General features: G+C 48.4%; 3 protein-coding genes across 3 annotated transcripts; 2 read left to right on the forward strand and 1 right to left on the reverse strand.

The window, feature by feature from the left end:
• The first annotated feature begins 177 nt into the window (after nt 1-177).
• Nucleotides 178-8460, forward strand: mei-41 (ATR serine/threonine kinase meiotic 41). The gene is made up of 6 exons (XM_018004732.2): nt 178-511; nt 563-2834; nt 2889-3182; nt 3242-3767; nt 3827-8091; nt 8159-8460. Exons 1-6 carry the CDS (start codon nt 285-287, stop codon nt 8282-8284), a joined length of 7710 nt encoding a protein of 2569 aa, XP_017860221.1. The 5' UTR covers nt 178-284; the 3' UTR covers nt 8285-8460.
• A 3651-nt stretch (nt 8461-12111) lies between these two features.
• Nucleotides 12112-13144, forward strand: LOC108612000 (inosine triphosphate pyrophosphatase). Its single transcript, XM_018004869.2, has 2 exons — nt 12112-12889; nt 12945-13144. Exons 1-2 carry the CDS (start codon nt 12456-12458, stop codon nt 13072-13074), a joined length of 564 nt encoding a protein of 187 aa, XP_017860358.1. The 5' UTR covers nt 12112-12455; the 3' UTR covers nt 13075-13144.
• On the reverse strand, nt 13091-14496 carry LOC108611999 (mannose-P-dolichol utilization defect 1 protein homolog). Its single transcript, XM_018004868.2, has 2 exons — nt 13931-14496; nt 13091-13865 (listed from the first exon to the last, which is right to left on the reverse strand). Exons 1-2 carry the CDS (start codon nt 14016-14018, stop codon nt 13189-13191), a joined length of 765 nt encoding a protein of 254 aa, XP_017860357.1. The 5' UTR covers nt 14019-14496; the 3' UTR covers nt 13091-13188.
• Between the last annotated feature and the right edge of the window lie 31 nt (nt 14497-14527).

Here is a 14527-nt window from a genome sequence, read left to right on the forward strand (position 1 = left end):
CTTCCTTGATTTGATCTTTTGATCTACAGTATTTTTTTTTTTATGAGCTTATATTTAATTTGGTATGAATTAGTAAATAATGCCTTGTGAAAACAATTGAGCTGTGTCCGATTTTTAAAAATTAACAGCTGCTTTTTCAGTAGGTGCCATATGATAATTAGTATATTTCTTTGGTATTTTCCAACTGTCGCAATTTGTTTGTTTTGGTGGTCTGGCAACGTGGATGTGTTGCATGGAAATGTTGACCCTCGCATTTTGATATTTCAAATAATAGATTCATCAATATGTCGGGCCGGCGTAAGGACATGTGGAAATTGTTGTACAATTTGGTGAATCGCAACCAAAGCAATTTATCCGCTGTATACAATGTTGTTGACGACATTCTCTGTCAGGATCCAAGTCTCATCAGCTGCTCATCTGTGAACGAATTAAAAAGCGAATTTCAGGATGCTTTTCTGCTATGGCTACTAAACAAACTGTCTGTTTGTTTAATCGAGTGTACGGATGAGGGGTAAGTGGATAGATCCCTTTTCTCTATATATGTATTAATTGATCAATTTAGACAGTGTCTGAAAAATGTGCAGCTGCAGCAGAAGCTTTTGTTATCCTGCTGGTGCAATCATCCGAAACTCTACGGGCGTCTCGTAGAGGCCTACAGGGAGGCGCTACAGCAGCTCTATGACACGATGAGCGCCTTCGACTACACTAATCCCGACAAGAACTGCAAAGAATTGCGCACTTTGCATTTGCACATCTTTCGCTGCGACTCCAGTGTCCTGCAGGAGTTCGATAATCAATGTGCATTCCAAGAGATTAAACTGCAGCTGGACAAATCGGATGCATATGCCAAGTATCTGCTGCTAGTTCTACAACAGGCACATCATATCGGCCATGCCACGCACAGCGATCAGTTCGCCGAGAGTCTTCATCAGGCTCTGCTCACTCTCAAGGAGTGCAACATGGACACTAAGCTGACATGTCTAAGCTACTGTCATTCTGTGCTCCAAGCACACACCACAACCAGTTGGTCGAACAGCGCAGCTGTTGCTCACTATGCAGCCCTCACACTGCGAGCTCTAGCTCTAATGTGGTCCCTAATTAGCCGCTGGAAAGACAAGTGCATGACGCAGGCGCAACTGGAGCGGCTAGTCACGCACACTGAGCAGCTACTGCTAGTGTTTACAAGGCAAAAGATGTCGAATCCTGATAGCCTTGAGTTGAGTTGCCAACTGTTGCATGAGGTGCTGTCTCAACCAGCCAGCGATTGGCGTTGTCATTTGCTCCAGGTCCTATGCGACTATCTGCAAGAGCAGCTAAAGGAGGCGAGTTCAGTGCTGCCTGCCAACACCTGCCAGCTCTTGTTGCGTCAGTGGCGTGGGAATCCTGAACCTCTACTGTCCTTACTCGCTGCAGTTGCTGCCAAGCAGCCCGCAATTAGAGATAAAATCTCGTTGATGCTCAGCCAGAGTCTGGCTCGACTGTTGGCGAAGCCTACGCCCGAGAAGCTGCCCGAACTGTTGGCTGTGCTGCGTGGGCTCAAGCATATGGAGCGGCTGCTGCTGATGGCCAATCAGCAGGAGCTCGTGGCTGCCAGTGATGAGGCACTTAACACTGAGCTGCTCGCCCAGCTGCCGCAGCATCACGAGGTCGCGCTGCACACCGATGCCAACAGCAATTGGAATGTACTGAGTGCACAGCTCTTGGAGGATTCTCTGTGCGTGGCCTGTCCGGAGTTCATGGAGATCTGCGCTCTGCTGCTGCACTGCACCTGCCTGCGTCTGCAATTGAAGCCACATACACAGCAGCTGCTTCTGGGCGTGCTGCAGCGCGCTCTGCAGTCATCGGAGCAGGAGAAGAAAACTCAGGCCTTGCTTGCTTTGGCCACGCTCCGCCTGGAGATCCCATCTAGTGCTCACACCCAGCTGCAGAGCTTCTTTGCACAGAAGTGTCTGGCGCTGCTCAACGCCGAGCAGGCGGACATTGTGCAGCTCCTCTGCGAGCATCTGCCTCAGCTGTATGTGGCAGGCTACATCAAATCCGGTCACCTGCAGCAAATGTTACCCAAGCTGAAGCCCACCGAGGATGGCAGCACGCTGGCCGCTGTGCTGCGTCTGCTGCTGTGCACCCAACAGCCAGAGGCGGCGCATGTCTTCAAGGCAGAGAATCGGAAGATCATACTATGCTGCTCCAAGTGCGAGGAGCTGCCTGCCACATTGCCTGGTTTATATTTGGGCATGTGCAAGCCGAGCACTGCAGTTGCCAAGTCCTTCAGCAGCTCCAGCATGAATGCATTTGTAGAGGCTATGCTGTTCAAGTCGAAATGCGCTTACATTGCCCATCACTTGGATCTGATCAACCTGGAGCCCTCGGTCTGTTTGAACTTGCTTAGGAATGCGCCCGATTTGCAGGCACTCAACGAGCGCAGTTTCGAACGCCTTGTGCCCGTGCTAGCTGCTCAATCCCCGGACTTCATGCAGCAGCTGGCCAGCCTTGTGCTCGGCTGGATTTTGGACATGTTAGCGAAACCTCTGGAGGCGCAGAGCGAGACCCAGCAGCAAAAAATGCTGCGTCTGATCGTGTGCGCAGCTCATCCGGAGATCGACGAGCTCTGGCTCTTCCACTGGTTCAAGATGACCTTCTTTTTCCTAGTGCACACGCGTTCGCTGGTCGCCCAGGAAGCTGTGCTCGCCGCGTGCCAACTGTGCGCACGCCACGACCTGCAGCCGCTCACGCTGTGGAACTGGTACAAACGAGATGCACTCGGCTTGGTCGTTCAGCTGGCACTGCAGGCCTATTTGACGCAGGGAGTACGCTTCACCCACTCCCTGCGAGCGGTGAGTCTTTCGTATGCTTTGCAGAGCTCCTTTAATCTATGACCTATCTTCTAGCTGACCAGAATGCTGGGCTACTCCTGCGTGCAGGAGTTCACCTGCAAGTACCACCGCCTGCTGACCACCCTGATACTGCCCTACTGTATTAAGGAGCCGCGCTGCAAGGGCGTCTTTGTGCTCATATCCAAGCAAGTGCATAAGCCCATTGCTGCACTCTTCTCGACGTCCTTTCTGCGTCTCTATGCTCACGTCCATCTCAGCGAGCCGCCAGAGCTGGCAAATCGTTGCATCGAACTGGTGGCCAGCTGCACGCAATCCACCTTGCAGGAGCTGATGAATGCGGATGTAAAGGTGTGCTCAAACAGCTTCTGTTATTTTTCAATGCAGCTAATTCCTATGAATTCCCCTAGCAAACTGTCGCCGAGCTGCTAATCTACTTCAATCGGAATCCAACCTTTGTGATGCGCTCCTTTCAAAGCCTGCTGCAGCTGAGCGGCGGCAGCGAGAGTCTGTCCACGCAGGCGACCAATGCCCAATTCTCCACGTTCATTGCGGAGCGCATACTCGGCGTCATTACCTATTTCGAAAGCTGTCTGTCTGAGGCGTCGTTCGAGAAGAGCCTGAAGGAGGAGACGCTCTACAGTCTGGGACAGATTCTTCGCTTTGTCGGCCCTCAACATGTGACTCAATTTCGCTTTAAGATCATTGCCATGTTGAGTTTTGTGCACACGCTGCAAGAGCCAAATCTGCAGCGCATTTGCTTGAAGATTTGGCACATATTTCTTCATGTGGTGAACATACAGGAGCTGGGTCCTTCGCTTGGTCGCATTGTCGCCACGCTGCAGCCGCTGCTCGCCTACAGCGTGGAGCAGGTCAATGAGCTCTACGAATTTGTCATTCTACGCAACGCTTCCATGCTGGGCAGCTATATACAAGGTAGCTAAATGAATAGCTGAATTCTCTTTGTATTTCGATAATTTATACTCTTGTGGTAGATTTATATTTTCTGGAGCGCCTGGAACATGTATCGACGCCTATAAGAGAGTGCATTAAGCGTCACACGGCGCAGCTGTGCCTTGACGGCCCTGTGGCGGACGAGGAGGAGGCTCCGCTGCTGGATCAGCTGCGCTTTCTACATAAGCAAATCACTAACGAGTGCCTGCAGGTGCGCGTCTATGGACTGGAGCATCTGGCCGAGCTGTTCGGTCGCCGTCGTGCCCAACTGAATCATATGATACTGCACAAACTGCCCATGGAACCGCTTATGGAGCAGATTGTCAATATCCTGATGTCTGGCAGCCAGCACGACGATCGCTCGCTGCAGCTGGCCTCTGCCAAGTGCCTGGGCGAATTGGGAGCTATCGATGCTAGCTATTTGCCCTCCAACTACAACTACGCCAGCTCGCAGCAGCTGCCGCTGAGCGTCCTAACGGATGACTTCACCGTGCTGGCTCTGACGGCGCTCTGTCGCGGCTATCAGTTCCAGCAGAAAACGAAGCACGTGGACAGCTTCTCGCTGGCCATACAGGAAACACTCGCCGTCTGTGGCATTGCGCCCAAGGAGCAGAAGAAGCTGCAGCTCTGGCAGTCGCTGCCGGTGCGTATGCGCGAGATCATGGAACCCTTGCTCAACTCCTGCTACACCTGCTCGCAGCGGCCCAACACGCTGACCCAGCATCCGCTCTTTGGCAGTCATTACACACACAACTCCTACGAGCTGTGGGCATTCCTCTGGGCCTCGCGCCTCATTGACTACGTGCAGTCGTCGGATACGCGTCACTTGCTCAGCTCCTACAAGCCCTGCATTCGACGCGACTCCAACATGCTAAGCACCTTCTATCCCTATATCCTGCTGCACGCGTTGCTCGAGTGCAATGCGGAGCAGCGTACCCGCATCGAGGAGGAGTTCCAGACGGTGCTGCAGGCGAATGAAGAGCTTTCCAAGCAAGTGGCGACCCCAGCTAAAACTGCCTTCGACCCAACTGCAACAAACCGCAATGCTGGCAGCTACAAGCTCTTCGAGTCGATGAAATATAGAGCTTCTACTAAAACCACTAATGATGATCCCCTGGCTGGCTCCAGTGCTGAGGATCAGTCCCGATTGGCCGGCAAACTGTGTGCCGAGCTGCTGGACTTCCTTCAGCGCTGGCTGCGCGAATGGCAGCGCCAACACGGCCTGAGCATGGCCGGCAAGCCGCCCCAGGATGTGGATGCCAACTACGGTGCCATCTACGAGTTCGTGCAGCGCATCGACAAGCTGCGTGTCGCACGGGCCAGCTATAACTGCGGAGAGTATGCGCGGGCTCTGCGCTACCTGGAGGCCTATATAGATGGCGACAAGACTGCACGCTTGCTGGAGCAGTTCACGTTTCTCGTCGAGCTCTATGGGCGGCTGATGGACGCCGATTCGGTGGAGGGTGCAGTGCAGACGCGCAGCTGCGACATGAGCGTCACCCAGGAGATTCTAGTGAATCGTTTGGTGGAACGCCAGCAGGATATGATCACATGCTATGAGCAACTGCTGTCCAGCACGGAGCAACTGCAGCCGGAGCACATACGCGCCATTATCGATGCCTACTTGCGCATGGACACGCCCAAGACGGCGCTGCTCATTGCCGACGGTCTCTCCCAACGGCTGGCGGATCAGCACACGGAACAGTATTTCAGCGAGTGCAAGGCGGAGCTGCTCTGGCGCCTGGGCAGCTACGATGAGCTCGAGGAGCTGCAGCTCCAACGGCAGCAGCAGAGCCGCTGCAAGCCCAACTGGCATGCTCAGTGCGCCCAGGCATGCCTCGCCCTTAGGCAGCCGATGACCACCAAATCGGAGTTCGATTCGATGCTGGACTCCATGCGCTGCTCCGTGCTGGACCAGCTGCGCAGCTGCTCCGCTCTGCAGCAGCACTCCTATGCACATGCCTATGACGATGTATTGAAGCTGCATATGCTGCACGAGCTGCAGTGCAGCCATCAGCTGGTCGAGCAGCTGTCGGCGCTGCAGCAGGAGCAGACGGAGCAGCAACAGACGGAATTGATGCGCAACTACTTTGCCGATTGGCAGTCTCGACTGCAGATACTGCAGCCACAGCTGCGCGTGCTGGAGCCCATCTACAGCTTTCGACGCAATCTGCTCGCCGAGCTCAAGCGCCGGCTGGGCGATTGCGCGCCGTTGCAGGCACAGCTCCGGACCCAGCTGGCCCAGCTCTGGCTGAACAGCGCCCAAATCAATCGTAATGCGGGCCAGCTGCAGCGCGCGCATCTCTATCTGATGAAGGCGGCGGAGTACAAGCCGAGCCGCCTCTTCCTGGAGCGCGCCAAGCTGCTGTGGCAGAAGGGTGATCAGGTGCAGGCCATGAATTTCCTCGAGGAGCAGCTGTCGGCGATTGTCCAGCAATGCGAGGGCAACGTCAAGCAGCTCAGCGGCGAGCAGCGTCAGCTCTACTTCGAGGGAAAGTATCTGCAGGCCACGTACAATGCGGACTCGATGAATCTGTGCGCCGACGCCATACTCAAGTACTTCCAGGAGGCCATCGCTGTGCATCACAAATCGGAGCGCTGCTTCGTGCAGCTGGCCCAGTTTCTGGAGAAGATGCGTGAGGCGCGAGCCGCCGGCACGGCCAATACGCAGACGCGCGAGGATGAGGAGCTGCTGCTGCAGATTATGGTCAACTATGCGAAATCCTTGCGCTATGGCAGCGACCATGTCTACCAGTCCATGCCGCGCCTGATCAGCCTCTGGCTGGACACAGCGGCCACAGCGACGGCCGCAGCCAGCACGAGCCATGCGGAGCTGGTGCGCAAAATGAATGATCTGCTCAGCAACTGCTGCACGGCGCTGTCCACGGGCATGTTCTATGCGGCGTATTCGCAAATGCTGAGCCGCCTGTGCCATCCCTCGGTCGAGGTGTTTGCCGTGCTGCGCACTGTGATCATCATGCTGATCCGGGAGTATCCGCAGCAGTCGCTCTGGATGCTCTTGCCCCACTTCAAGTCCGCCGCGGTGAATCGCGTGAAGCGCTGCAATTCGATTCTCACCGATGAGCGGCTGCAGAATGCCGAATTTCAGCGCTTACTGAGCGACTTCAATACCCTGACGGATCGTTTGATTTGCGTGACCAACAAGGAGGTCACCCTCGATCGCAGCTACAAGCTGAGCGACCTGGACAAGCGACTGCCGCAGCTGTGCGGCCAGGCGAACTTCTCCAACATAATGCTGCCCTTCGAGAAGTATATGCAGCCGACATTCAACATATCCTCGGCGCAGGATACTACGCCCTCGCCCAGTCCGGGCGCCAACAAGCTTTCGACGAGCAATTGGTTCCCCTATAAGCATATCTATATAACTGGCTTCCAGGAGAAGGTGCTCGTGCTGCGGTCGGCGGCACGACCCAAAAAGCTGACCATACGCTGCAGCGATGGGCAGGATTATGACATCATGGTTAAGCCCAAGGACGACTTGCGCAAGGATGCACGTCTCATGGAGTTCAATGGGCTAATGAAGCGCTATCTGCATCAGGATGCGAGTGCCCGCCAGCGGCGTCTGCACATACGCACCTATGCCGTGCTGCCGTTCAATGAGGAGTGCGGCCTGCTCGAGTGGCTGCCGAATCTGAATTCGTATCGCAGCATTTGCATCGCCTTGTACATGCAGCGGGGTCAGGTGATGAGCGGCCGCCAGCTGCAGCAGCTGGCCTTGCCGCAAACGGAGTCAATAGAGCGTAAGCGTGCCGTGTTCCTTAACCAGCTGCTGCCCGCCCATCCGCCTGTATTCCAGGAGTGGCTGCTGCAGCGCTTTACCACGCCCCACAGCTGGTATGAGGCACGCAACTCGTATATACGCACCGTGGCCGTCATGTCAATGGTGGGCTACATCCTGGGCCTGGGCGATCGCCATGGTGAGAATATACTCTTCGACGAGCGCAATGGCGATGCGGTGCACGTGGACTTCAATTGCTTGTTCAATCAGGGCGAGGCGTTTGCCTATCCCGAGGTGGTTCCCTTCCGCCTCACCCGCAATATGATCACGGCCATGGGTCCCTTGGGCGTGGAGGGCAGCTTCCGCAAGTGCTGTGAGATAACGCTGCGACTGCTTAAGCAGGAGACCAAAACGCTTATGTCCATGCTGCGGCCGTTCGTCTACGACTTGGGTGTCCAGAGCCGTCTTACGGCCTCGACCAGCAATCGGAACAAACACGGCGCCGAGGTGACTGATCCGAAGGTCACGAACGATGTGCAGCGCATTGCGGAACGTCTGCAGGGACATGTGAGTAGCAATCACAAAAGATTCGAAAATGGGTCAATTACTCAAATTGAATCATTGCCCTTTACAGGTCAAGCGGCAGCAGGCAAACAGCATTCCCTTGTCCACAGAGGGGCAGGTTAACTTCTTGATTAATGAGGCAACTAAAGTGGATAATCTCGCTGCCATGTATATAGGCTGGGGCGCTTTTCTATAGTGCCTTACGCTAATTTTGATGTGAATTTTACATTTTCATTAGTTTTGTACCACATGTTTGTATATGCAAATGTTGTAATTGTTAATAATAACACTAAAAAATCAATATCAAAATAATAATGATAAAAATAAAAATAATAAAAAGGAATATAAGGAATGTAAAACAAGTAAGAACGTTGCAGTCGGGCGTTACCGACTGCGGAATACTCATTCACATCCCATCAACAATTTAGTAGTTAAGTTTCGTTCTAATACTGTAGAATATACAGGTTTTTCCGATTTGCCACGCCCCAACTGGGCGTAGACTCCTCATTTTTGGTCAGTTTTTAGAAAGAGATAACGTTACCCTAACTGCAAAGTTTGAATGCTTACCCTAAAAAAATGTGAAAATTACAGGGTATTTTTCGATATGCCACGCCCCTAAAGAGGCGTAGAAATTATTTTTGGGGAATCGATAGAGGAGGCTACCAGTAACTCAACTATCCAAATTTGAAGCTTCTAGCTATTATACTTTAGGAGATATAAACTTTTGCGGTTTGCCACGCCCCCTGTGGGCGGACATATATCCGACAAAACTTTTTGGTCTTGGGTGATCAGTCCGAGTATATATACAAAATTTGAGGTCTCTGCCATCAATAGTGTCCAAAATATAGGAGAATTTAAAAAATCACTATATCTTCAGGTCCGATTTGCCACGCCTCCAACGGGCGTAGACTTATAATTTATCTTCAGACTTTATAGAATCATACCATTAGCTGACGTGCAAAATTTCAGCATTCTAGGTTTACAACTTTAGGAGATACAGTTTTATCCGATTTGCCACGCCCCCAATGGGCGTAGATATATCCGCCATAGCTCGTGATCTTGGGTGGTCAACGCGAACCTACATACCAAGTTTCAGCTTTCTAGCTCTTCAACAAACATGATTTCTGGTATATCGGAAAATGCATTTTCCGATTTGCCACGCCCCTAGTGGGCGGATCGGGAAAATTTTAACACTTTATAAATCGGAGATATACACGAGTATGTGTTCCAAATTTCAAGTCTCTAGCTTCAATAGCGCCGAAATAGATTGCGTTCATACGGACAGACGGACAGACGGACAGACGGACGGACGGACAGACGGACAGACGGACGGACAGCAAGACGGACATTGCACAAAACCAATATACTGATTCACTTTCGTGAATGAGTATAAATGATTCACTTTCGTGAATGAGTATAAAAAATTAAAAATTTAAAGTTTAATATAACAGGGTATTTCCAAGTCGATTATCGAAGTTATAAAAGTACTTCTACTCATTTACTTAATAATTCATAAATTAAATTAGCAGCCTATATTTTTTCATGAATAGAAAAAGGTCTAGATTAACTTATTTGTATAATTCACTGCTTTAACTTGATTCTTAAGTTAAAAGTTAAAAAAAAAAAGTTTCATAGTTCTTATCCGATATCAATTTAACGGAAACTGTTAATTAACCATGGAATTACGCCAATAAACATTTTTATTACATTACAGTGCATTCTGCCTAGTAACATACTTCAAACTGTACTGAAGCTATAGACATATGACACTTTTATAGCAATTATATAATTTGATCTTATATTTACTGAAAGTCAACCTCATAAATGCCAAATAGAAGACTGAGCGTTCCGGTAAATTTCCGGATAAGCGAGTCTATACTGTACCACTGACCAGAGAACACATAGACTAGACATGTAGAACAAACTTTTTCAACACCGAAAAAATGCGCTGAACGGACCGGACAACTTCGTATTTGGTCGGCTCGGTCTTCTGAGGCTCAAGCAGTGAAAATAAGGCAAGACAAAATCAGTGTGCTGCGACTGCTGCCACGAAATGCACGCATTACAAAATGAAGCACGGCTATGCGCTCTTTTTCCCTTACTCACTCTCTCCCTCTCTTTATGCTCTCTCTCTCTCTATATGGTCTCTCAAATAGCAGCAGCGCACAGAAATTGAATATTGTTCGCGACGATCCCAGCTCTTTCCTTTTGAGTGAAGGGTATACCGAAATCATAAAAGCGTTTGTCACGCTCATGCAAGCAACATGTAAGCGTTTCGATGGTTATTCGTGGCAAGGGTATGAAAGCGTTGATACGCATAAACAATATTATTTCGCGACGGGCAAGTACACACACACTTGTAGTCCCTTGCTACATATATGAGCATTTGTGACCTGCGTTCGTTACTCTTGCTGCTTGTAGCAATTTTAAAGCCCAGCATTTGCATTTGGTCGGTCTTACGGACTGTCATAACCACTTTAAACAGATGTACTATGTATGAACATACATACATATGTACATAAGTACATTTATATATTATTATTGCTAATCATGTTTATAAATGTGTTTATATCCGTAAATAATTATATATAATTAAAATTATTTTATACACATTTTTAACCGAAAAAATTATCGTAAAACACTACTAACTTTATTAAATGCTTTGCAATATATGAAATACACATGTCATATTATACTCAAGCTTTACTCATTATTGTCAAAAATTTCTAATTAAGTCATAATGGCCCATTTGATAGTCACCCTACGATTCAAATCATACAAAATTTACAAACTACTAAATCCAGAGACAATTAGCTTGCCATCCCATACAAGCATACACATACACAAATGTATGTATGCATGTGCTCACAATTTGCACAGGCTGTTGTGCACAGAAAGAATACATTTTCGTGACGAGCATGCACACACACACTTACATCCTTGCTACGTGTATGTGCTTTTGTGTGCGTGCGTCGCGAAACTCAATTCTTTCTCAGTATTTTCGTCTATCATCAGCCCAAAATTTACCGTTGGTCTGCCTTGTGAAGTGAGCACATGCATACATACATTTGTGTATGTGTATGCTTGTATGGGATGGCAAGCTAATTGTCTCTGGATTTAGTAGTTTGTAAATTTTGTATGATTTGAATCGTAGGGTGACTATCAAATGGGCCATTATGACTTAATTAGAAATTTTTGACAATAATGAGTAAAGCTTGAGTATAATATGACATGTGTATTTCATATATTGCAAAGCATTTAATAAAGTTAGTAGTGTTTTACGATAATTTTTTCGGTTAAAAATGTGTATAAAATAATTTTAATTATATATAATTATTTACGGATATAAACACATTTATAAACATGATTAGCAATAATAATATATAAATGTACTTATGTACATATGTATGTATGTTCATACATAGTACATCTGTTTAAAGTGGTTATGACAGTCCGTAAGACCGACCAAATGCAAATGCTGGGCTTTAAAATTGCTACAAGCAGCAAGAGTAACGAACGCAGGTCACAAATGCTCATATATGTAGCAAGGGACTACAAGTGTGTGTGTACTTGCCCGTCGCGAAATAATATTGTTTATGCGTATCAACGCTTTCATACCCTTGCCACGAATAACCATCGAAACGCTTACATGTTGCTTGCATGAGCGTGACAAACGCTTTTATGATTTCGGTATACCCTTCACTCAAAAGGAAAGAGCTGGGATCGTCGCGAACAATATTCAATTTCTGTGCGCTGCTGCTATTTGAGAGACCATATAGAGAGAGAGAGAGCATAAAGAGAGGGAGAGAGTGAGTAAGGGAAAAAGAGCGCATAGCCGTGCTTCATTTTGTAATGCGTGCATTTCGTGGCAGCAGTCGCAGCACACTGATTTTGTCTTGCCTTATTTTCACTGCTTGAGCCTCAGAAGACCGAGCCGACCAAATACGAAGTTGTCCGGTCCGTTCAGCGCATTTTTTCGGTGTTGAAAAAGTTTGTTCTACATGTCTAGTCTATGTGTTCTCTGGTCAGTGACTGTACTCAAAGTTGACATTAAGAGACATCGGACCCAATAAAAATGTGTTTCGCACAAATAGAACAGTATAAATAGCCATATATTTTGTATGTGCGTTTAGAAGAAGGCAGAAGAAAGCTGTGCACAAAGATAAACTTTAATGAAACGTGGCACTATTTATATTTTTGTTCGTTAAATATTTGCCTCAATTCAAATGCATAACGACCCTGTCCGTTTGCCATTCCTTGATCAGCTGATGGCGCAACCTATCGGCTCATCTCTGGAATGTGCCGGCATAACAGACGATGCATACAAATTACATATGTATTTAAATTGACGACAACAATAGCTGATCATGTCGAAACCAATTACTTTTGTGACGGGCAATGCAAAGAAATTGGAGGAACTGGTCGCCATACTTGGGCCCAATTTTCCCCGCACGATCATCTCGAAGAAGGTTGATTTGCCGGAGCTACAGGGCGAGATTGACGAGATTGCTGTGAAGAAATGCAAGGAAGCGGCCCGACAAGTGGATGGGCCAGTGCTGATAGAGGACACCAGCCTGTGCTTCAATGCGCTTGAGGGCTTGCCTGGTCCGTACATTAAGTGGTTTCTCGAGAAACTGCGACCCGAGGGCCTGCATCGCATGCTGAGTGGCTGGGAAGACAAATCCGCACGTGCTATTTGCACATTTGCATATTGCGAGAGCTGCGCGGCCGAGCCGCAAATCTTTCAGGGCATCACTGAAGGCGTCATTGTGGAGCCACGTGGTCCGCGTGACTTTGGCTGGTTCGCATTGGAGTGAAATTTGTCGAATATGATGTTAATATTATTTTGCCCACAGGGATCCAGTCTTCCAGCCCAAGGGCTATGATAAAACCTATGCGGAGCTGCCTAAATCGGAAAAGAACACAATTTCGCATCGATTCAGGGCGTTGGATCTGCTGCGAAAGCACTTTGAAAATGAGAAATAATAAACACTGGGATGTCTTCTAATTACAATTGCTAAATTAATAAATTTATTTAGTTTTGTTCTTTGTTCAATCTTGTCGAGAAAGTGTTGAGACTTAATGCTACGCTCTTACAACTTAGTCATCCTTCTTGGTCTTGACCTTCTTGACCTTTGGAGCGTCCCGCTTGACAGCTCCACCCACGGGCTTGTTCCAGTAGTATAACAGCTGACTGAATATAACGCCATTGGCAAAGGTCGAGGCGACAAATGTGATGATGATCATTGTGTCACCCGTCTCCTGAATGGATGTGAATATGCGCGCCACGGAGCCGGCGAACATCATGATGACGGTGGCCGCCGACAACTGGCCCGTGGAGCCGGCCCTATAGTTGGTCACTGCCTGAGATAGTTTGCCCACCAGCAGGATGGGTATATTGCAGCTCTGTATGGCGAATAGCACCTTCATGGACGTCAGTCCGGAATTGAGAATATACAGCAGTATGGCATAGGCCACTACGAAGATGAACGCATAAGGCTTCCGTCCGCCAAAGTAGAGGACTAGCGCTGCAATGGCCACCGTTTGGATGGCGAGGAAAGTGTTGTCGCCCCAGGAGCTGAATGGATAGCCGTTCATGAAGTTGTACGACATGTGGAATGTGATGGCCAGCAGATCCAGCATGACGCCCATTAAATTAATGCCCTCGCCAGATTTACTGTTTAGAATCTTCAGCACCTGCGGCACCTTCACCAGCACCGAGCCGGCGATGATGCCGATGCCGAGACCTTTGCTCAGTAGCGCCTTGAAGCATGAAACTGTAAACGGAAATATAATTGTTAATTTATCTTTGACAGAGACAGGCGAAGGTCGTCGTACTCACCATCGAGGAAATTGTATTCGAGAAAGTAGTTGTCATAGCACTTCTGATTCATGAGAAGCAGTGCGCCCTTTTTGATAACATCGACCATTTTTGGTAATTTATCACTTTCTACGTGTGTGCTTGAGTGACAAGTGTGTAACAATTATGCCGGCTCTTATCGAGGCGCTACTATTCGTTGATTGTGCGCAATTGAACAACGGAAATGAAATTGAAAGCCAAGCAGTCCACGTAATGCTAACCGCACACAAACATCAACTTTACCTGTTTTTTTTTTTTTTTTTTTTATTGACTTTCAACTAGTATTTTTTTAACAGTACTCTAACAGCGCTGCAGCGGCAAAATATTTCCATAACAGCGCGCTGCAACTATTAGATTGAATTTGAAATTAACAGCTGTTGGATGGTTCTAAGACAACGGTCGTTGGGCGAATCTGTAGACGGTAGATAGATATACGAGAATTAATAAGAACGCGATTGAAACTGTCGTTAACTCTAATTATACTCGTTTAGACATTAAATGAATTTATAACTGTTTTCTAATAGTCTATTCGAGTTTGTAGTACTAGTTTAATTCTTTTGATTGTTTCGTGATACCTAT

The sequence above is a fragment of the Drosophila arizonae genome, chromosome 3, assembly GCF_054131065.1.
Source record: "Drosophila arizonae isolate 15081-1271.41 chromosome 3, UAZ_ARI_1.0, whole genome shotgun sequence".
NCBI lineage: Eukaryota > Metazoa > Arthropoda > Insecta > Diptera > Drosophilidae > Drosophila > Drosophila arizonae.